This window comes from Penicillium crustosum (assembly GCF_028827405.1).
Source record: "Penicillium crustosum strain IBT 35664 chromosome Unknown utg000005l_segment0_segment0, whole genome shotgun sequence".
Lineage (NCBI taxonomy): Eukaryota > Fungi > Ascomycota > Eurotiomycetes > Eurotiales > Aspergillaceae > Penicillium > Penicillium crustosum.
The window spans coordinates 694,521-716,141 of NW_026623126.1; the positions used below are offsets into that span (position 1 = coordinate 694,521).

At 49.0% G+C, this 21,621-nt stretch overlaps 10 protein-coding genes across 10 annotated transcripts; 5 read left to right on the top strand and 5 right to left on the bottom strand.

Annotated features, from left to right (window-relative positions):
• Positions 1-142: 142 nt before the first annotated feature.
• On the bottom strand, positions 143-4,377 carry N7487_010945 (MRX complex DNA-binding subunit; the record flags this gene model as incomplete). The annotated part of the gene is made up of 5 exons (XM_056878675.1): positions 143-151; positions 202-3,975; positions 4,038-4,128; positions 4,216-4,238; positions 4,351-4,377. 5 exons carry the CDS (start codon positions 4,375-4,377, stop codon positions 143-145), a joined length of 3,924 nt encoding a protein of 1,307 aa, XP_056723994.1.
• A 543-nt stretch (positions 4,378-4,920) lies between these two features.
• N7487_010946 (GATA transcription factor LreB) lies at positions 4,921-6,225 on the top strand (the record flags this gene model as incomplete). Its single annotated transcript, XM_056878676.1, has 2 exons — positions 4,921-6,061; positions 6,161-6,225. The coding sequence occupies 2 exons, from the start codon at positions 4,921-4,923 to the stop codon at positions 6,223-6,225; spliced, it is 1,206 nt and encodes a 401-aa protein (XP_056723995.1).
• A 551-nt stretch (positions 6,226-6,776) lies between these two features.
• N7487_010947 (uncharacterized protein) lies at positions 6,777-7,901 on the bottom strand (the record flags this gene model as incomplete). Its single annotated transcript, XM_056878677.1, has 3 exons — positions 7,638-7,901; positions 7,283-7,606; positions 6,777-7,206 (listed from the first exon to the last, which is right to left on the bottom strand). The coding sequence occupies exons 1-3, from the start codon at positions 7,874-7,876 to the stop codon at positions 6,777-6,779; spliced, it is 993 nt and encodes a 330-aa protein (XP_056723996.1). The 5' UTR covers positions 7,877-7,901.
• Positions 7,902-8,811: 910 nt separating this feature from the next.
• On the top strand, positions 8,812-10,277 carry N7487_010948 (FAD-dependent oxidoreductase; the record flags this gene model as incomplete). Its single annotated transcript, XM_056878678.1, has 3 exons — positions 8,812-9,078; positions 9,306-9,691; positions 9,809-10,277. 3 exons carry the CDS (start codon positions 8,812-8,814, stop codon positions 10,275-10,277), a joined length of 1,122 nt encoding a protein of 373 aa, XP_056723997.1.
• Positions 10,278-10,405: 128 nt separating this feature from the next.
• On the bottom strand, positions 10,406-12,543 carry N7487_010949 (metallophosphoesterase family protein). Its single transcript, XM_056878679.1, has 3 exons — positions 12,390-12,543; positions 10,956-12,334; positions 10,406-10,896 (listed from the first exon to the last, which is right to left on the bottom strand). The coding sequence occupies exons 1-3, from the start codon at positions 12,402-12,404 to the stop codon at positions 10,632-10,634; spliced, it is 1,659 nt and encodes a 552-aa protein (XP_056723998.1). The 5' UTR covers positions 12,405-12,543; the 3' UTR covers positions 10,406-10,631.
• A 246-nt stretch (positions 12,544-12,789) lies between these two features.
• On the bottom strand, positions 12,790-13,846 carry N7487_010950 (putative Phosphoserine phosphatase; the record flags this gene model as incomplete). The annotated part of the gene is made up of 6 exons (XM_056878680.1): positions 12,790-12,932; positions 12,996-13,144; positions 13,202-13,504; positions 13,568-13,644; positions 13,693-13,706; positions 13,759-13,846. 6 exons carry the CDS (start codon positions 13,844-13,846, stop codon positions 12,790-12,792), a joined length of 774 nt encoding a protein of 257 aa, XP_056723999.1.
• An 82-nt stretch (positions 13,847-13,928) lies between these two features.
• On the top strand, positions 13,929-15,541 carry N7487_010951 (tRNA (adenine-N(1)-)-methyltransferase; the record flags this gene model as incomplete). The annotated part of the gene is made up of 5 exons (XM_056878681.1): positions 13,929-13,945; positions 14,025-14,167; positions 14,219-14,365; positions 14,428-14,498; positions 14,561-15,541. The coding sequence occupies 5 exons, from the start codon at positions 13,929-13,931 to the stop codon at positions 15,539-15,541; spliced, it is 1,359 nt and encodes a 452-aa protein (XP_056724000.1).
• Positions 15,542-15,699: 158 nt separating this feature from the next.
• Positions 15,700-17,015, bottom strand: N7487_010952 (acylglycerol lipase; the record flags this gene model as incomplete). The annotated part of the gene is made up of 4 exons (XM_056878682.1): positions 15,700-16,528; positions 16,625-16,694; positions 16,786-16,840; positions 16,950-17,015. The coding sequence occupies 4 exons, from the start codon at positions 17,013-17,015 to the stop codon at positions 15,700-15,702; spliced, it is 1,020 nt and encodes a 339-aa protein (XP_056724001.1).
• Positions 17,016-17,773: 758 nt separating this feature from the next.
• On the top strand, positions 17,774-18,698 carry N7487_010953 (uncharacterized protein; the record flags this gene model as incomplete). Its single annotated transcript, XM_056878683.1, has 2 exons — positions 17,774-18,229; positions 18,297-18,698. The coding sequence occupies 2 exons, from the start codon at positions 17,774-17,776 to the stop codon at positions 18,696-18,698; spliced, it is 858 nt and encodes a 285-aa protein (XP_056724002.1).
• A 514-nt stretch (positions 18,699-19,212) lies between these two features.
• N7487_010954 (major facilitator superfamily domain-containing protein) lies at positions 19,213-21,238 on the top strand (the record flags this gene model as incomplete). The annotated part of the gene is made up of 5 exons (XM_056878684.1): positions 19,213-19,449; positions 19,503-19,617; positions 19,685-19,842; positions 20,038-20,229; positions 20,285-21,238. Coding segments are annotated over 5 exons (1,656 nt in total), but the record flags the coding sequence as incomplete, so codon positions are not given.
• Between the last annotated feature and the right edge of the window lie 383 nt (positions 21,239-21,621).

The window sequence follows — 21,621 nt, forward strand, 5'->3', positions numbered from 1 at the left end:
ACTTGATAATACCAACGCCGAAATATGCTTGCTTTGAAAAATGCCTAAAACAGATTGGAGAAAGAGATCACCAGACAAGACTATGTAGCCAGTAAAATGTCCGAACAACGTCTGGAAGAAGAGGGTGCATTTACGAGAAGTGTTACATGACCTGGAACATTGTTAGCCAGAACAATTACCTAGAAACTATTAATGACATACCTCAGCGATTGACTGCCGCTCAATGATCGATTTCTGTCTCTCGTTGCGCGAAACGCGGTAGTAATAGTCACTAAAATCACCACATTTCATGTGGCGCAGGAATTCTTCATCGTGGGTGATGACAATCAATTGGAAGTTGGCCTGCTGCTGGCGAGTGCGGATAATGTCATGCAGCGACTCCGCCAGAGAACGAATGTTGTCTCGATCCAGGTTCGTAGTGGGCTCATCAAGAGCAATGAGACCGCAATTGACACCGAAACATTCTGCAAGGGCAAGACGAATGATGATACTAGCCAGAACCTTTTGGCCTGCACTGCATCGGCCTCGCATGTCCATCTCGGCGCCTGACTTGACCATACAGACGCGGTAATTGTACGATCGATTGCCCTTGGCGTTCTCGTTGTCGGACCGGATGAGGATTGTGTCGACATCCGTTCCGCGATAGGTCTTCTGCCACAGTTCACCAGCGATGGCGTTGATTTCTGCCATCTTCAGACCGTGATATTGCATAATTGCTTTGTCAAGAGCGCCACCGTATCGAGCCAGATCTTCGACGGCGGCTTTGGTGGTCTCGACCTTGATGTGGGATTCCTTGTATTTCGAAGATGCATCCTTATAATCTGTGTTCCAGTCCGCCAGCAGCTGCATCAATTGATCGTCCTTGGACTTCATTTCGCCCATCTTGCTCGCCTGTTTGGCAGCAAGGGCATTGTGTTCACGAGTCCAGCGTTCTGACTCTTGCTTGAAACGGCCTCGGTCCACTTCGGCATTTTGCGCTTCTAATTGCTTAACTTCTTCAACAACTGTGTTGAGAGATCGAGTAGCTTGGCGATATGTCAAGTTGTCGGAGTATTGCCGCTTTGTGTTTTCGCTGTCCTTAAGTTGGGTCGAGATTTTGTTGATCTCCCTTGTGATCTCGCTTTGATTGGCTTCGAGTTTGCCAATTTCAGCTTCAATTTCTTGAAGCTCCTGCTTGCTTCGTTCAAGCTGGCCCGGACCTCCCCGTTGATTGTACGAGTTGATATCGTCATTGGCAAGGTCAAGCTGATGGATGTTGTCAGATAAGCGATTGATCTCGTGCTGTAGATCTCGTTCACGCTCGTCGGCTCGCTGGCTGATATCATCATAACGGGCTTGGGCTTGGAGCAATTCCGGTGTGAGACTTTCGATATCTCGATCTGCCTTCTCGATTGCATCCCGCTGCTGATTATTGAGCTTCTTGAATTCCTCCATCCGGATGGTCAGGTCCGCTTTCTTTTCCAGCTGGAATTTGGCATTGTCAAGGTTACTCTTCACATCTCTAAACTCAAGCTCGAGCTTGTTGATCTCTGACCACGTCTTGTCTTTCTCATTTGTCACTTTTGTAAGAGTCTTTTTCAACTCCCGCGACTTTTCATTGATGGATGCGATTTCCTCCTGGATATCGTCCAGGGTACGAGCAGTTGAAGCGTCTTGCTGTTTTGCAGAAAGCTCTTGGATTTGTGATTTGATCGTCTTGATCTCAACATCGTAACGCACGATAGTGCTCACTGTCTTAGCAAGCCCCTCGACGTCACGCTTGCTTTCTGTCTTCTCGCTGACTTTTCCGTCCTGGGTTTCCAGCTTCTCCAGAAGCTGGTCACGCTGGGATTCGGATTCTTGCTCTTCTTGTTCAAGTTCGGGGATGACAGTCTCTGACAAACGGACCCAAGTGTCGTAGGATGCACTAGCGGCGCGGGCAGTTTCGAGATCCTCTTCAAGACCCTTCAGGGTCTCATCTTCGGCATCAAGGCCAGCCTTCTTGACTAGGGCGTCCAGCTTCTTGGTGAAGGTCTGGAGTTCTGCCTCGTTCTTGAACGATCTTTGACATGTTCGGCACAGCTTGGTGCGCTTGGCAGCTTCGAGACATTTGGTGAGATACTCTCCCATTCCGGCATATTGATCAGCATCTTTGCGAGCAAGATCGTACTGTCCCTGGCGCTCCTTCACAATCTCAGGGTATTCGGAAGGCTCTGCGTCGACTGCTTCATGAATTTCCTTCACGCACTCGTCAAGTTCCTTTTGCCGTTGCTTAAGGTTCCTCTTGGCCGTCTTAAGCTTGAACTCTACATGCTCCAATTCTCGGCTCACGCCGTCGCGCTCTCGCTCGGCATCGGCCACCTGCTTTGATTCACTATCGAGAGCTTGCTGGAAGCCTCGCTCCAGTGTCTCGGGCCTCCAGTCTGGACCAACGACCTTCTCAAGGCGATCACCGTGAGCTCCTTTCATCGTTTGTAGACTGCGTTCACGATCCTTCGATTCTTTCTTGAGGTGGTCCAGGCGAGCCAACTCCCCTGCCTTCTTGGTTGAATCAATGAGCTCGGTGTTCAATCTTGAACTTTCATCCTCAAGACGACGGATCTCCGCATTGGTATCCTGGATATCTTGATCCCAGGAAGCAGTTTTTGCTCGATCTTTCGCGTGTTCAAGGTTTGACGTGATATCCTCGACCTGTGACTCAAGTGCAGCCTGGAAGCCCTCATCAACCTCGATTTCATTGAGCTTTTTTTGATAACTTGTTGCCTCCTTGTCATTCGCAGCAATCTGTCGTTTTGCCGCGTTCTTGGTCTCTTGGAGTGCAGACTTGGTTTGCCCAATCTCATTCAACGTTTCCTGAACATCACGGAGCTCTTTCTGAGCTTCACGCTTCACACGATCCAGAGACTGGTTCTGGTCTCTTAGAAGGCGTTTGATCTTCTGCATGAAGGTGTCAATTTCAGACTGGTCCATTTTATCGCCAAGGCCACGGATGCTGTTGGAGCGAGCAATCTCATTGATCATGTTCTGGCGCCTTTGAGACTGGCGCTCGAAATTGGCCTTGTCGTTCTCAAACTTTCCATTCTCGGCTTGTTTCAGGCCAAGGCGGTGCCGAGTCTGCTCGATTCGCTCCTTAATTTCCATATAGTTCTCCTTTTGAGACTCTTCTTGTTGCTGGTATTGGATCTGCTTAGTTTCGAATTGCTCCAGAGTAGATTCAAGCCATTCGTCGGAGTCATCAAGCTCAACCAAATGCCTTTTAAGGTTATCAATGGTGGTTTGGATACTTTTAGCTTCGATGCGCTTGCCCTCAAGAGCACCAAGGACCTGAGCATAACTTTCTGATTGTGTCCAAGCCTTATCAGCAAGCTCCGCGACGCGCCGCATCTCTTTCGACATCCGCTGTGTTTCTTCCCGCAGGCCCTCGATTTCATCTTGAAGCTTGATGGATCGTTTTTCAGCACGATCTGCCTTATCTTTGTCTTCTTTCGCATGCTGCTCCATGATCTTAAATTTGCCAAGCTCCTCGTTCTGCTTCTTTCGCAGTGCTTTGATATTGTCGATGGCTTTGGTGTACTTCATGGCCTCAAATATTTCATCAAACCTTTTTTTCAGCACAGATGGCTCACTCATCGGCCACAGACTTTCGTCTTGGTGGCAGAAAATGACCGAATCCAGCACGGCCTTTGACACACCCAGATATTGCGGCATTATTTGGTCCAGCTCAGCGACTCGCGATGAGATAGCCGTGCGTTCGCCATTCTTGACCATAAGTAGCTGCCCTTCTAGGGTTTTCTGCTGTCGTGTAGTTTTCTTGACCGTAAGCTGTAGACTGCGCGTGGCAACCATTTTCGCCCCGGAAGTGGCCTTGAATGACAGCTTCACTTGGGCCAGTACCTCTTTCTCGCCACATAGTTTCGGGTCGTGTATAAAAGCACCGCCTTTGCTGTTCGGAGGGAGATCGCCCGTTGTGGCATATTTGAGACACTCAATGATGGTCTAGATCCGCGTCAGTTCCCCGCTGGTCGCAATTCCTAGTCGCCCATTTCACCATTTCGTACCGTCTTTCCTGAGCCATTGTATCCGACAATCAATGTGAGGGGGGTGTGGAACTGGATTGTTTCGCTGCGCGTATTATCGAAGGAGCGGACTCTAGAACAAGCGCGGTTTGATGATGAGCATGATTGTAATTACTCTCCGCGGTGGTTGCGCGCAGATTAAAAACTTCGAGAGACGTACCCCAGGATAGAGAGCTTATCAATCTTCGCTATAGTACGTTAGATGACCGTTGGATCCTTCTTTTTTTTTTTTTTTTTCTCGCCGAGCTATAGAGCTGTTGCACTTACACCTAAAACCCAGTTAGCATCGCGACACAAGGCGGGGAATGATCAGCACGTACATTTTGAACAAAAGCGCTGGGAGGGGCGTTTGAGCCCGGTGGCTGTTAGCTTTATCGAATACAATCAGATACAAGCTGAAACAAAAAGAACTGAGAAATGAAAGTGCTCGGATCACCGTTGATTATGACCGATCACATAGTCCCGCGTCAAGGCGACACGAAATCACGTGAAATGTACTAAAGTGCAAAAGGCCCACAGGGATCGGCGGTATTTTATCAACCAGCAATGGCCGGGTCTTATTTCCCCAGTTATCTCTTTTCAGGGAGATCCAGAACCTCGGTGAGATGATGTGTAGATTCTAAGAGGCACATTGTCCAACCCCCTTTTGACCGAATGTACCGAATATACCGCCTCGAATTTGGAGAATGAGCCATTCCATTCGCGACGCCCACTCTACTATATCCGTCCCCTCGTGCGGCCATTCTCTTTTAGAGAAATCCCCTGGTTTTTTACAAGAGACGTCGGATTCAGCAGCGCTCAAACATATCAAGCGTGCCATTATACCTCCCTCATTTTGTTTTAATTTCTCTATACTGCATTCGACATGGCTCTGAGTCGCTCACAACCCTATGAGGGTATGCCTCTACCAACCTCCCAGATGCGATCGGGCCCCAATGATAGGCATCCAGAGTACGCAATGGAGCAACAGCAAACTCATGGATCCTACGGTGGGCCCTACGGAGTGCAAGGTGCTCAACACGGGGGCTATCAGGGCGTACAATACGATGCGGGGTGGACAGAGCGAGTACTCGATGAAATGAAGGATATGCTACTTCTCCTCACACCTGAAGGCCGAATCACCTACGCCTCACCATCGTGCAAGAATATCACCGGCCGTGTCGCCAAACAACTAGAGGGAAGTCAACTGGCACAGTACATTCATGAGGACGACCGGCCAATCTTCCAGAGAGACTTAGATGATTCAGTCGCCGCGAACCAATCGTTCCGCACCCATTTACGATTCCACAAGACCAACAACACTTATTGTCTCATGGAGGCCTATGGTCATCCACATCTTGCAAGCCAGGATGCGCGTGAAGCGGAGGGAACCACGCCCGCCAACAAGCGCTGCACCGGCTTTTTCCTGGTGTGCCGACCATATTCCAACAAGGTCTCGCAGCTCCTTGACTCTTTTTTGGAACACAAGATTGAGAACGCACGTCTGATCCAACAGATTGCCAAATTGAAACAAGAAGAAGAAGAAGAAGAGGCGGCCGCGACTCGGGCGGCCTATTCTAGGAGTGACCAGGAGATTCGCGCCCCCGTGACCGAGAACCAGAACCAACAATCCTCTGGTTCTGGGGAAGTATCTAGCGATCCTGATACTACGGACACCGTTGGGCCGAACTCGGATGAATCTGACACGGGCCAATCGTCGGGATCTCACACAAAGCCCAATACCCGCGAATGTTACTCACACATCGATGGCATCGAAGTCATGACCGGTCTGAACTATGGAGAGGGCGAGAGATCGCAAGGCCTCAGCACAGGTGTCAGCCTTGGCCGTCTTGTACATTGCGATATCGACATCACCACTGCTGCTGACCAAGAGCGCAACGCTCAGGAAGGTGACCGCCGTAAAAGGCTCAAGGCCCAGCATGTTTGTAGCGACTGCGGAACGGCAGACTCGCCAGAATGGAGAAAAGGGCCTAACGGGCCTAAGACCTTGTGCAATGCTTGTGGCTGTAAGTTTTATCCACCGCCTCATGTAATCCCCCGCTCACCTGCTTGTAACCTATCTACTCTTGGGACATAATAAGCTAATCCGGTTGCCTCTTTCTTAGTGCGCTGGTCTAAAAGGAGAAGAAACGCCAGGAATCGGCCTAATTTTCAGTTCGAGGTGTATTAGCTTTTCTCAGGGTGGTGACCTTCCAAGGTCTTCTCTCCATCGTCTTGCATGTTCACGTGAAGATACCCTCTCAATTTTTCGGGTGCTTTTTTAGTCAAGCGTCCTGTTCATTTTGCTGGATTTCCAATGATATTCAGATGAGCCCCATGCTCGCTATCGCATGGGTGATGATGTTATGTCCTGTGAGATCAATCCTTTGGTTCAATGTATATAGCTGGCCGTGGTCTATTTTACAAACAGTGTGTACTAAGCACGATGGGATGGATATTTTTTCCTTTGGTAACTCAAAATTTGATTATGAGAGATTAAATGATTTTCGACAGAGTCGGAGCAAATCAAAAGTACAACGCCGAAGATGATGACAGTATATACTGAGGGCTTATGGACTTTTGTCCAATAAAAGGCAAGCCCATGGACAGGGCGAAAGGAATGGAACGAACCCGTCTAAACGCCATGCTTGCCCCGTTAAATAATGAAGGTGATGTATGGGCAACAATAAGTGGTATCACAAAAGCAATTTCTCACGAACAACAATTCAACACTGAGTCCATTTAGGCTTTAGCAGCCTTCTTTGGCGGCGGCGGGAAGTACATCGGCGACCCTGTCGAACTCTCCGGGCTGACTTCATGCGATTGTGGGGACGGGTATTGGGGCTGGGTCACGCCGGAGTTGTTCCGTAGCGGAAGGTCTGAGGCAGTACTGCCATTACCAATTCGGTTGAAGGCCAGTGTGCGGGGTGCGAATGGTGAGATATTTCCCCCAACAGCCATGGGTGGAACGCCCGGGGTGCGAGGAACCATGCCTGGTCCTTGGGGCATCGAGCCGGGGGTCATGGGAATCATGCTAGGAGACTTGATGATCTCTTCTTCGAACTCCTTCTCGATGCGACGCTCTTCTCTCTGCTCCAGGATCGCTTCCCGCTCTTCGGGGGTGATGAAACAGGAGTAGATATTGAAGCCGAGGATAACTGCATAGTAGATACTGAGGGGACTGTTAGTTAACTATTTGCTCGCGGAATTGGGAAGTAAAGGAATATTAGTGGGAAGGTCAAACTAACATCATGATGACGGTCACAGCAAACAGCGCTTTGGCTTGCATGCAGTATCCAACATTGGATTTTTTGAAGGCGACACTGCAACTCTTCGCAATGTACCATGGAGCTCCTGGCTGGGGATGTTTTGGGTCTGACATGTCAGACCCAGCCTGGTACACGGCTGACACGATATAGAGAACCATCAGGGATGCGTGAACAACGACCGCAACAGGGGGTAAAATAGGTTCATCCAGTGGGTGGGTAATTTTGTGATGAGGAAGAAAGTGCTCAAAACACCGAGGACAAGGTTGTAGTTGGTCATACTGTTCCCAGGGTGAGCGGTTAGCTCTTGAATATTTGAACATAGTGGGTAACGTACAAGCTGGACCAAACCATGGGGGGCTTGAACGGTTTGTAGTTTGCTGCTGCATACAGTGCCTCATTCGGAGCACTGTTGAATCCATTGTCCGCTCCATCTTGCCATAACAATGTCTGGTATAGATTGTGGGAGGCGATACCCGTCAATGTCAGCATTACGATGGTGATCGGAAACTCCCCGGCCATCAACCAAAGGACGATCTTGTGGTTCCTATGCTTCTTTGGAAACATGAACTGCATTTTGGCGGTGGGTTCGGAAGATTCGTAATAAGAATCGACTCTATTATCCCCAAGCTGACCGTTCGACCGAAGCGCTTATGGAAAAATTAAAGCTGTGGACTATGCGATTTAACCAGACCGGCTGGCTAAGACATACAGTCTGTCGCGCGTAGAGGGCCAAATACTTCAGTGTGGGAGAGAAGATCAAAAAAATTAGAAGAACACAAGTCTGGGCGACCCGGAGGACGAGCGTTAGATATGAGCTCGAGACCAACGAGTGGCCGATGGCACAAGCCATCGATCGCATGCAGGAGGGGGCACGAATCAGCATGGGACGACGGTGCAGAGGGATTGATGTGTGTCTGGGAGGTGCATCTGGCCAATGCTTGATGGCGGCAAAGCGCCAGCGCAAGTAGCAACCCGGGGTCATCACACCAATGAGACGACGGGAATCGAGGGAACACCGCCGGTCGTCACACGCTAGACGGTGTGATAGGATGGCTGATCTGCATGGAGCCCTCATCACATAATTCCCCTCAACAGGATCAGCAAAACCTTGGCAATCCGAGGGAACTTGCAGCTTTTAGTGCGTAGCACCTGGCGAAACGCTGATGTGGGGGGGGGTGATGTGAGTCGCATCTGTGACTATGCAGTGGACTGTACATATACCCATGTTAGCCCCGGAGTCAGGAAAATGAGAACAAAGAGGATGGATGGTCTCTCGTTTGTGATAGCCATAGCCATCGACAATTCCCAAGTTTTCGAATTCGAAACATTGAAGTCGTCGGCGAGTGATGAATTGTTGTAGAGAGGAAAGTCATGTGGTCGGCAGGTCCCAAACTGTGACTGACTTGGTCTCATATCAAAGACTACAATCCATCTTTTAAACTGGGAATTTATCAATTAAATCCAGCCAATTACACCCTTGTAATATCATAAATACTTGATATATCTTGATGAAGTCGTTCCTGTCCTTGTGTCCGCTTGCTCTTCGCTCAACCATTCCACTCCGCATCATCCGGCCTAGTCAACTTGGATTGCGCTCCATCTCAAGAACCACGGGCCAAATGACTTCTCAAAGAGACGGCTCAATTCCCCATGAGCTGCGTACAGCCGCAGAGCCCCGGCAGAATAAACTACATCCAGTGCGACTATCACACATCGAACAGGTCAACCCCTCTGTTCGGCTACTACAGTTCACTCTGCCTCCCCAGGAGAATAATGTATGGTTTTCTTTTGTTTTATCTACTGCCTCTTTAAATATATCCCTATCTCCATATCTCCCTACGTCTCGTATCTTGTACATCAAGCCCGGCTATCACGCCCGGAGCTGGTTGTTCTCCCCGCGCCGTTGGATATATATGCCCCGCAGCGCCAATAGTTTCAATCACACCTGAGCATCTACTATCACACACATTCACCCAAGGGACGCCACTGACAAATTTCATAGGATAACAATCAACAGCCATTCAGCTTCCTCCCGGGCCAATGGCTTGATGTCCATATCCCCTCCATCGCTCAAGCGGGCGGCTTCACTATTACCTCCACCCCGGCAGATGCGCAAGTACTACCATCGCCAGAGGCTTCTATAGACTCATTAGCTGGCGAGGCACTAGAACCATCTTCAGAATCTCAAGGGCGACCACCGTATGTGGAACTGGCTGTACAAGACTCGCCAGGTAACCCATCCGCTGCATGGCTATGGAGACCAAAAGAAGAGGTCTTAGGCAAGGAGCTGAACATCCGAGTTGGCGGAAGCTTCGTCTGGCCCCCCACTGGAGTCGATGTTAATGATGTTAAGAATGTCGTCTTCGTTGCGGGTGGTGTTGGCATCAAGTAAGTGACACTTTCTAATCATCATCCGATATCTCCGAGGTATACAAACGTACACCAGCACAAACCAAGGCCTCACTTGTTTCAATCCCTCATGAAGAAATTCTAACACATTCTCAGCCCTCTGATATCCATGCTCTCCCATCTAAACAACAACGAACCCCACACTCCTAATCCAAGAACCATCCACATCCTATACTCCAGCCGCCTACCACAGGATCAGGAAACAGCCTCGGCAGATGCAGTACTAGACCAGGTCCTGTTTCTCCCACGTCTGCGCCAGATAGTCCGATCTCAAGAGAGTTCGCATCGGCTCAGCATCTCGTTGGACCTTTTCCTTACGAACTTGGCCTCATCGTCTGATCTGCTCTCATCCGGGTCTCCTTCCGATCTCAAAATTCACCGAGAAAGGATATCCGATCGTGACCTGCGCTCTGCGGCCGTTGGTACAGATGGTGAGTTGGATTCTCGGGGTACAGTATGCTATGTGTGTGGACCGCCTGGCATGACTGATTCTATTGTGGAGAGATTGGTTCAGATCCTAGGGGATGGCGGGGAGCAGCGAGTTTTCTTTGAGAAATGGTGGTAAGGATGGAGTCAGACTGGTAGTGATGTAAAATATTCCAAAGGGATTGATTATAGTGTTTGTTCATCGATGAATGAAACGTAGTTAACGTTACAGTCCACACATACGAGAACTGGAGCAGGATAAGAGTGGGAGAAATGGCTTCAATATTTCAGAAAAAGTTAAGACTCCCCACAGACGCCGACCTAATGCAGGCAAGGGGCAAAAAGATATATGTACAGGAAAATAAGAGAAAGGCCTCCAACAAGAACGGAAACGACAGTATGTGAGAGCAGAGGCAGTACAGACACGCTGACATCTCGATACATGATGGGGAAGAGGAAGGGAAAGGAGAATAGGGGGAGAAGATAGACTTCGTTAGGATGTTTCATCCGGGCCTCTGACAGCACCGCCGTCTATGATCATCATTTCATCGATTTTGGCTTCGGTTTGACCCCATTCTAGACGCTTGTATGTTGATACACGACCTGGGCCTCTGTCGAAGTCGAAGAAACGAACTCGTCGGACGAAGTCATCGTAGCCACCGTATCCGCCCAGTCCGACACCGCCACCGTAGCACATCCAGAGAGAGGGTTTCGAATTTTCGTCTTGATCGAGCATGCAATAGTCATTGACATGATCACTAGAGCACAGTTAGCCTTCGGAACGACACAAAGGAGCCTTGAAGAGCATGAGACTTACTGTCCACAACTAACAAACAAGACGCCCTCCTCTTCGAGAGCGTCCTTGAACCTAGAGTTGAACCCTGGCGCAGTAGGAGGTTCCATCCATGTACCCTTAAAGTACTTTCCTTGAGCGCGATACTCAGGGAGCGGGATGTGGATGAATGCCACGTTCATGTGGATATGGTTATATTCCTGGTGTTTCCTTCTCAGGCTTTGGGCGGTGTTCTTGAACCACCGCGTTTGGCTCGGCTTGATCCAATCGTAGCCGCGGAATTGACGCTCGTCGGGGGAGTAGGAATGCGTGTCAAGGAAATAGAGGGTTAGGGCAGAGTGTGTGCTTTTGCCCCAATCGAGGACTTCGACAACGTAGTTTCCGACCCCGTCAATGTCTTCGGGACCAGCGGCTGCAAGGGAGTAAGGGAGGTCTTCATATAGGGTCATGAGTTGTTCTCGGTTGAGGTCGCCCTCGTCGTCGTGGTTTCCAAAGATGGCTGCGTAGGGAATCTTGCGATCGACCAAAAGCTTTACAGACTTGTACAGAGCACTTTGTGCATCTGGGGCGGTCTCTCCGTTGATCTGGTCACCAGAGAAGACCACCATGTCCGGCTTCTCTTCGTCGAGAAGCCGTTCGACGAATTCCAAGGTTCGAGGGTCGGCTTCACACTTCTGGCCAGCCACCGCTTCCGCAGGAACAGGGTCACGACAGTGGCCGAGGCCAGTGCTCATGTGGAGATCTGCTAATTGCATCACCTTGAATTTCCCGTTCTCGTTGATTCTGGGAACGGGTTTCTTGGGTTTGGCCTGTGGGTGTCCTCTTCGAATGCTAAGACGAGTCTCTAATTCTTCCGTGCGACTATCCAGGAGAATGGGAGTATCTTTGACTTCCCAGTTGGGACGAGGGTCGACAGCATCCGCTCCGTAAAGGACATCGATGTAGGTCACGGCGTTTTCGGAGTCGCTAGCATGGCGGGAGGACGAGCGCTTGAGCCAAATGCCTCCCGGTCGGGGTTCCCAGGCTTCGATTTCGGTCTTTCCCACAAATTCAGATGGGGGAGTGAGACGACTGATCTTCAAGTCGATGACCACCTTGTCATCGGGGCCCAATTCCTCCTCCTTTTTGCGCCTGAATTGAACGTAGGCACTCGAGGTCCAGCCCGAGCGCAGGTAGAGGTCCTTGTCGACGCGGTACCAGGTGTCTGGGTCTAGCTTGCAGCTCGAGAATGGATTGAGGGAGGAACATTTTGTGACGGTCACGTCTGTGATCACGTAGCCGGAATAATGCGACGGAAGATGGCCATGGATTGAAGAGGGAAGGACACTAAATCGATTGTCGAGAATGACGATGACGAGGAGAATGAATGTTGCGAATAAACCGAGCTGTACACTCGCTCGGACCTACACAAATTAGGTGTTAGCAAACGGCTTCACAGGGAGTAAAATAATGTCATACTAGCCGGCGAGCCATGATTAGATAGATATCACCCTGGCAAGGACTTGAAGAAACGCGAGACGCCCTGTCGCATGATGCCCACGAAGTGCAGGGGTATAGGGCAAAGGAGAGGACCAAATTCGGTCAACTCTAGGATATAAAGGACAGGTATAATTTGTTTGGAGGATTGAAGTTCGCATTTCACCCTCGACGCTTGGACCCTGAAGGCGGTGACTCCTGAAGGGTTGGTCTAGCCTTCTCCCGATGTTTGGTGTTTGCATATTGGTGATTCATTGACTTCGCTATTCTTACTCCTTTCACTGATATTCTCATTATCCTTGTTTAAATTTATGTGAAATTTACGTCCATCGTTAATATCCATGTCCGTCTAGATGCAAGTCTATACCGGTCTACCTCCATTCTACTGGCCGAGCGAAGCCTTGGCAGCCACCTCAGCCGCTGACACCTTACCGTTCAAGATGTCTTTGGTAGTTGAGAGGATTGTAGACCAATTCTCGAAAGTCGTGTAGGGCATTCCCTTGCGCTGGCAGTAGGTCACCAGATCTGCAACAGCGTTAGCACCGTGTCTCGGAATCCAAGTTCAAGGTGGTTCGGGCGGATGAATACCTTTGCCTTGCTTGGCGAACAGAAGATCAGTTTCAGCAGCCGCAGACAAATCAGAAACACCGTCTCCGGCGTATAGAAGAATCGGGCGCTCTCCATCGGGTAATGCGGCATAAGGTTTAATCTCTAGGGACTTGTCATGCCCGAAGTGGCTGGTGATTGTTTGTCAGTGAGGCTGGGGAATGATAATCGGATTGACAGTTGCTCACCTGCCATCACGGTACTCAATCTGCCAACCACCCTCGCTGTTGATGTCCTTGCCATCCCGGCTCACAGGCTCGTTGGAAATGATGGTGAGGTGGCTGGCTGGCTTGTGACCGAGGAACTTCTCCAACAAGGCGCTGATAATGGGCCGCATTCCAGATGACAAAATGACAATGGGAACATTGTTATCCTTGGCCCAATAGTAGAATTCCTCAAAGTACGGGTCCAGCTTCATGTTCTTTAACAGGATCTCGATGCACTCGTCGTATGGGGTCTTGATGCTTTCAAGCATCTCGCGGAAGGCATCTCTATAAGGAAGAAAGACTCATTAGAGCTTGCTTGAGGAATCGACAGGTGTCTATAACACTCACCGGAAGCTCAGAGTCTCGTCAAGGACCCGGTTGCCCAATACAAGGCGCTTTTCCCGGCCGAAACCAAGGTTATCAATCTGAGCGGTGTTAGTGAAGACCTAAAAAAGGGTAGCGCTGCTACATACCATGAAGTCATTGCCTGCAATCCCTGTCAGCTTTCAAGTGCTGGCACTTTGTGGGGAAGCACCTACTGTCGTCGACTGTAATGGTCCCATCAAAATCGGTAAAGAAGATGACCTTAGGCTTGGTCTCGATGTATGGGAGAGCGTTGGAACCCATGATCACTGTAGATAGCAATAGAAATGAATCCAAATGTATGTACAATCCAGAGAATGAAGAAAAGCAAGTGCCGAGATTAAAGATGTGCCCCTCGATTCGGTGACTGGGGGTGGGTCGGGGCGGTACCGCAGTGGGCTAGTCTCGATCCGCCAGATTTTCCCTTTTCTGTTTATTTCAGGGCTACTGGACTACGAAGTACTTTTATATTGCTTTATATCATGTCTCGCCTGCGCCAGGCCCTGCAGCGCGTCTTTGGCGTGACTCCACCACCAGGAACATTGCGCTCTCGAACCATTGACACGAATTTTTCCATTATAAAAGGTAATTGTGTTGCAACGCCTCTTCCCATCATCGCGCTAACGAAATGCGCAGAGGGAGACCGAGTCATTTTACATGGCAAACAGCCCTCGTTGTCAAAAGCATTGAAGCGAGGCGAAAAGCTCCAAACTCCTCGCGGAGCAGTGGAACATGACAGTATCATTGGGAAACGGGTCTGGGACACCGTACAATCTCGCAAAGGTCAATAACACCCACTTTTCGGTATTCCCTGGGCATATCACTAACATTTCCTATATATATAGGCCTGAATCTTCGAGTCAGCCTCCCAACGCTGGAAGAATACGTCGCCCTGACCCCTCGCTTGGTCACGCCGGTATGCGCATCACTCCTACGGATCAAACACGAAGATACATTGGACTCACGCTATCCCAGTAGATCTATCCACAGGATGCCAATTTGATTGCTTCCCTTCTCGACATTCATGTCAACACTCCCGCCGCGGGTGAAATACAACCCACCATGGAAATCCTCGAGTCCGGAACAGGCCATGGATCCTTGACCCTACACTTGGCGCGTGCCATTCACGCAGCCAATACCACCCCTCCGCCTCGTCCATCGCGATCCCAGATCAACTACCTAGAAGGCCGTGCTGTCAGGCCAAGCGAAAAGGATGTGGAACAAACAGAAGAGAAACCCGCCGAGTCAGTTGCGGATCCAGCACAGAAGGAATGGGATGCATGGCGAGCGCAGCGCAACGCCGTCATTCACACGGTCGACGTATCGCCGAAGTTCGCTGCGTTGGCTGAGAAAAACATCCGGGGATTCCGCCGTGGAATCTACGCAGGCAACACTGATTTCTATGTGGGCCCCGTCGAAAGCTGGATTGCTCAGCAGAAGCAGCTGCGGAAAAAGACTGGCTTGGCGTCACTGACTGGGGGAAACCCTGTCGATCCGTTCCTTTCACACGTTATTCTGGATATGCCTTCCTCAAACTTGAGGATCCCACATGTTACCCCGATGTTGAAGCGTGATGGCCTCCTAGTGGTGTTCATGCCTAGTATCACGCAGATTGGCGAATGCCTGCAACTGATCCGGGACCAGCGACTGCCCCTCGTTCAGGAGAAGGTGATCGAGCTTGGCTCTGGAATCAGCGGTGGCCGCACATGGGATGTGCGTTTTGCGACTAAAAAGTCCGGCGCCGACCCATCATCCTGGGCTACCCCTTCAGATGCTGAGATTTCCACTCCTGCTGAGGCTGACGAGCAGTCCACCGCCTCTGATACTGCTTCTGAGGTGTCCACCGCAGAGGAGCCCCCCAAGGAAGGAGAGTCTGTCTTAGTTTGCCGGCCCAAGGTCGGACTTCGTATCCAGGGCGGTGGCTTCGTGGCGGTCTGGCGGCGGATCGAAGACCGCTAAGTTCTCGGTCAACTGTCTGAAGCATATAAATCCTGTACTATATACCTGTATTCTACTGCATGTCTGATATAGACTGAGCCCATTTGTACCATATAGAGAATTGTGAGAATAATATTAGAGATATGCTTAAAAACATGTCAGAACAAGAAACAATCACTTCACAGCTTCGCTTTACCATCGGCCTCCACATCCTCATGAACGGCAGTGTCGATGCCACCTTCAACCTCGACAGGCTCTGCCTCAGTCTGAACAACCTTCCCCTTCGGCTCAGGCACCTTAGCCAAAATCCAAGTCTTCACATCCGCGAAGAACTTCTCTGTCGTCTCAGGCAACTCATCATGCAACTTATGATAAGCCCCCTCATAAGAACAAAACGTCACATCCCCACCCTTCTCGGTCAACACCTTAACAAAGTCCTTGGTCGCAGGATAACTAGTAATGAGATCGCCATCACCATGCCCAAACCAAAACGGCAGGTCACTCTTCACCCAAGCCCCATCCCCAGCCGCAAACATCCCCTCCAGCCAAATCCCGCGATCCAACATGCCAGCCAACCCCTCAAAAGTACCCGTATCGTGGCACAGGGTATCAGCCACGAACTCCTTGACGACATCTTTGTTACGGGACAGCAGATTCGCATCAAGCGGGGAATACCGCTGCTTATGGGGAATCAACTTTGCGACAAGTCGCCCCGCTGAGACGAGCAGCTTTGAGGGGCGGGAGGATGGATCTATGGCGATTAAAGGGGAGTACAGAAGCACGCCGGCGAACTTGGGCCGGGTGGATTTGTCACCGTTGTAAGGTGACTCTGGGTTAAAGATGTAGTTGAGGACTTGGCCGCCACCCATGCTGTGGCCCATTAGGAAGAGGGGCACGTCAGGGCGGGAGGGTAGACTTTGCAAGAAAGAGTGGATGTCTGAGAGGACTTGCGAGGTCGGGCCTGTGTTACCGCGGTCGCGGGATTTCTTGACACTGCGGCCCCAGCCTCTGGTTTTGGGTTGTTAGTGAAACAGGTCGGTTTCTTTGCGGGTGTTTATATTGATATACCAACATAGGGGTTGACCTTGGTGGTTTAGCACTTACCGTTGATCAAAAGACCTGACCTCAACACCTGCCGTCACTAGGGTTGGAAACAGATCGTGATAGGCATTGCCTAGTATGGGTTTAGGTCAATATTCTGTCTTGTGGATATGGACTGTCTTGGCTAACTTTTGCTCATAGACATCCATGGATAATAAACTCACAGTGATCACTGAAGCCATGGATAAAGGCCAGAACAGCAAGTGGAGACCCGCTGGTCTATAGAGTAGATCGCTTTGTTAGCTTTGGAAATCAATATGTTGGGGGTTGGGGTCCATCTCAGCTTATTCAGAGAGGGATCAAAACTGTGTTGCAAATTCAAACATACCTTCCATGTCTTAGCGTACAGCTCAAGGCCGTCTGGGAGAGTATGCACGCTTTCTTCTGTGCTCATTTCGACTGTTGATGCTTGTACAAGAGCTTGAGAGGTGGTTAGAAAAGAGACGAAGTGCACGTTTTAATATGGCTAGGCCACGGACCTCGGCAGGAATGGGCAGGAATGTCAAGCCAAGATACATACTAACGTGATTTAGATCCACCAAGTCCCAGCTTTTATACTAAACCCTATTTATGCAAAATGATATCCTAACATAATACGGAATAATTATTATACAAAAGTAAGATAAAAATAAGATAGAATTGATACAATGCCAGGAATATCAACCATATCCCATTTCCTAGACGTTAGCTGTAGATTCTGCGCCCCTTTTCTCTGGTAAAATTTGGCAGTAATCTGGGTCGACTGTGACTACCCTTTCCCCCCTTTTCTTTGAACTCATTTCTACTGAATTAAGTACATGATCGCACTGCCCCCGGAATCCCTGTAGTACCTTCAGACCTCGGGTTTTTCCCGAGGTTCGAATTTCAATGGGCAAGAGCCTCCAGGGATCCGCGGGTCGTTGGGTCCACTTCCTGGGATTTTATTGGTTCCTGTCATACTCGGTCTCGTCCAATCACATCTGATCAGTGACATACATCTCCAGGGCTACTATATCATCCCGAAATCACAGTCAATTTCTTAACTGTCTTACTTCTTTGTTTGTTTACCTTTTGACCTTGGGATCTATGCTATATTCCTTTATACAAAGAGTGCCCTCGACCCTAAGGCCAGCAATCTCACAATCTCTGCTGCGCCCCAAATATTCAAAAAGGATGTCCTCCACCGTTTCCCAAACAGTTGCAACCACCCACCAACCCGATGTCTCATATCGCTCTCTGGCATTGACCCCGAGTGAAGATAACCCAGATATACGCCAGAAGTATCGACCATTCATTCTTGACAACAATGCAACTGAGGACTGGGTCAACAATTTAGACCTGACCACCGCAGCGGACATGGCAGAACAAAACCTACGGGCTACAAACGAGAGGCTAAAAGTTTTGGTACTCTATGGCAGTCTTCGGAAAAGATCATATTCCCGACTGGTGGCATTGGAAGCTTCCCGTATTCTTTTCCGACTCGGCTGTGACGTACGCGTCTTTGACCCCGAGGGTCTTCCTATGAAGAACGAGAGTGATATCGCCCATCCTAAAGTACAGGAGCTCAGAGAACTCAGCGTGTGGAGTGATGGACATGTCTGGGTTTCCCCGGAACAGCACGGCAATCTGGTGAGTAATTTTTCGCCATAATTTAACATCTGCCGCATTATTTACTTATGATTTCCCTCAATGTTAGACCGCTGTGTTCAAAAATCAGATCGATTGGATTCCTCTGTCCACCGGAAGTGTCCGCCCCACCCAAGGCCGGACGCTGGCTATTGCCCAAGTGTGCGGTGGCTCCCAATCGTTCAATGCGGTCAACTCTTTGCGTATCCTTGGTCGGTGGATGCGTATGTTTACGATCCCGAATCAGTCTTCGATCCCCAAGGCATATACACAGTTCCCCGATGAAGGTCAACCGGGAGATCAACGACTCATGCCGAGTGGAAACCGGGATCGTCTGGTGGATTGCATGGAGGAGTTTGTGAAATATACGATTCTGATGCGGCCTCACATCGGTCTTTTTAGTGACCGGTTTAGTGAACGGGAGGAAAGGAAGATAAAGGAGGCGAAGCTACTTGCCGCGAAATCCAGTTGAAAGACATGGAATAATATAGAGAGTGCCATGCCAGAAAGACAACATATTCCTTGGCTATACATCGAAAGGTCCTTTGCACAAAGTATGCTTTTTACTGCCTTTTTTTTGGAGTTTAATGTACATAGAATTATCGATTTGCATATTTTAAGCTCTATCTATAGTACCAATGATAGGGAAATATATAGAACAAAGACAGCCAAAAGACCTTGAGAATGACTTCCAAAAGAGACGTCAGGCCGCATAAAAGATTATTTTTGTAGGGTATAATTGTACAACATAGTTCATTATCTCGAATGGCAACTCAACGATGCGTCTAGTTAATGCTTACATGTTATACGAAAATAAGGAAGTTATGTTCACATTGAAATATTTATTGGCACATTTCGGCCATCTAGTCAGTCAGTGACCAATCACACGAAGCGAGTGACATGCTACCACTGCTCTTGGTTACTATTTAGAATGACCTGAAGGCTCTGATCATATTCCATGATATTAAATCAACTTATATCTACAGATCACTTCTTACTCACCATCAGATCCTTTTATTCTAGTCCGCTATATCCTTATCAGCCCCAACCATGATCCCAGCATCGTAAAGTCGCCCGCGTGCCTTCCTCGACATGCAGCTTACCCTACTCACAGCACTGTAGCAGGCTCAATTTCGCGCCTCGAGCTCCTACGATGGTTTCAAGAGGGCAAGAGAATTGGGAAAGACTTTGTTTTAGTTGACCTACGTCGTACAGATTTTGAGGTATACACAGTCTTTCTTCTGTTGTCTGTTTACATATCTAACTTAATGCATAGGGAGGCACGATCCGGGGCTCTCTGAACCTCCCAGCACAGAGCTTGTATACTACTATTCCGACTCTGTATTCTATCATCTCTCAAGGCAGAATAGCTAATGTGGTGTGGTATTGTGGTCGGTGTAATTTGATTTTCTCATCAAAATTATCAATTGCTCACAAAAGAAGCAGGTTCTTCTCGAGTTCGTGGGGTGCGTGCTGCCAATTGGTTTGCAGAATACCTGGAAGAGCAAAAGAGCACAAAAATAAAGAGTCATGTGCTAGAAGGGGGTATTAAGGGATGGGCGGCAGCTGGTAAGGATTATACTCGGTTTATGGATGAGTATGATGAGTTGAAATGGGTGAAATAGCTATATTTATCATTGTTGTCAAGTCGCGTTCGAGTTCTTGTCGATCATTCGTGTGCGTGTGTAAGTAGTGATGCCAAGGAACAGTGACATACCACATTCGGTAAGTCGGGAGTCATAGCCATACGTCTGAGATAACCTCTAACTTTTGTGTAAATATCTCTCGCTTCCCTTCGTATGCATGTATAGGCTATTAGGAGTCGAACAATATTTAATAACCGAGGGAACCCCCACACGGAGACTTTGTTCCCCGCAGTTTCATGTTTATACTATCCAATGTCGCTTTCTTCCAACACCTCTCCACCCCCAGACGGTGGGTATGGCTGGGTGTGCGTGGCTGCATGCTTTTCTGTAAACTGCTTCACTTGGGGTGCAGTCTCTGTGCGTTGTATCTTCATCAATCATGTCAACGGCAACTCAGCTCATGTTCTAACAGTCATACGGCGTGTACTTGGCACACTATCTCTCGGACAACATATTCCCTGAGGCTACTCCCATGGACTTTGCACTAATTGGGGGTTTAAATTTCTCCATGGCGATGTTGGTAGCCCCTGCTGTTACAATCATCGCTCGCAAATACGGCACCAAGTTACCGATGTTGCTTGGTCTGGGCCTTTTGGCATCAGGATATGTCTCTGCATCCTTTTCGCAAAGAATATGGCAGCTCTATCTGTCACAGGGAGCTTTGCTTGGCTTTGGGGTTGGGTTTATCTACATACCGAGCATTCCAGTTCTCTCTCAGTGGTTTGATAAGAAAAGAAGTCTTGCCAACGGGATCAGTGCGGCCGGGTCAGGTATTGGTGGCTTGATTTTTTCGTTTATGGATGGTTCAATTATTCAGAAGATATCTCTTGCTTGGGCCCTACGATTGACAGCTATTATCAGTTGCTCAATACTGGTCATTGCCATTTTACTAATTCGAACTCGCAACGAAGCTATACAGCCGTCCCAGCGGGGATTTGACGTGAAACTCTTGCGTCGTTTAGACGTGCTTCTATTGCTATCATGGGCATTTCTTAGTATGCTTGGCTATATTTGTCTGCTATTTTCACTTCCGGATTATGCACGCTCCATTGGACTCTCTGACAACCAAGCTACAACTGTTAACGCAATCCTAAATTTGGGGACTGCTGTTGGTCGGCCACTAATTGGTGTTGCCAGCGATCGTTTTGGCAGGATCGAGGTCGCCGGCCTCTTGACTTGCTTTTGTGGCGTTACTTGCTTTGTCATTTGGCTTCCCTCGGCATTATATGGTGTACTTGTTCTCTTCGCTTTCATTAGTGGGGCTATTCTTGGGGTCTTTTGGGTTGTAAGTTGGTACAGTCTCTACTTATTTTACGTGATCGCCGAACTAATGTTCCTACTAGACCGTGGGACCTTTATGTGTTGAGGTCGCTGGGTTGGAGCAGCTCCAATCACTCCTCTCTTTGTCTTGGTTTTTTATTGTGCTCCCTACGACATGTAAGGACTTCACATACGGGCCTGGAGACGGTGAGCTAATATAATATTATAGTCTCCGAAGTTATAGCACTCAAACTACGCCGTCTAGGGTCCTACCAACCATATCGAAACGCCCAAGTATTCTGTGGTGTCTCTTACATTTGTGCTAGTATGGCTTTACTTTCTCTCTGGATGATTAAACGACGGAAAGTACAAACAGGGGTCTAGAAATAGATAGGTAAACCTAGTCAAATAGAGCTGACTTGGATGGTTAGTTAGGGTGGTTTATACTGAAACGCAAAGAGGCTTTCCACCACGTGGAACATTCGGCGC

Coding starts and splice junctions, on each gene's coding strand:
- N7487_010949 (XM_056878679.1), bottom strand. Junction 10,897..10,955: donor TTGTTTGTTAGTTGTGGACA/GTAAGTCTCATG, acceptor ACTGTGCTCTAG/TGATCATGTCAATGACTATT.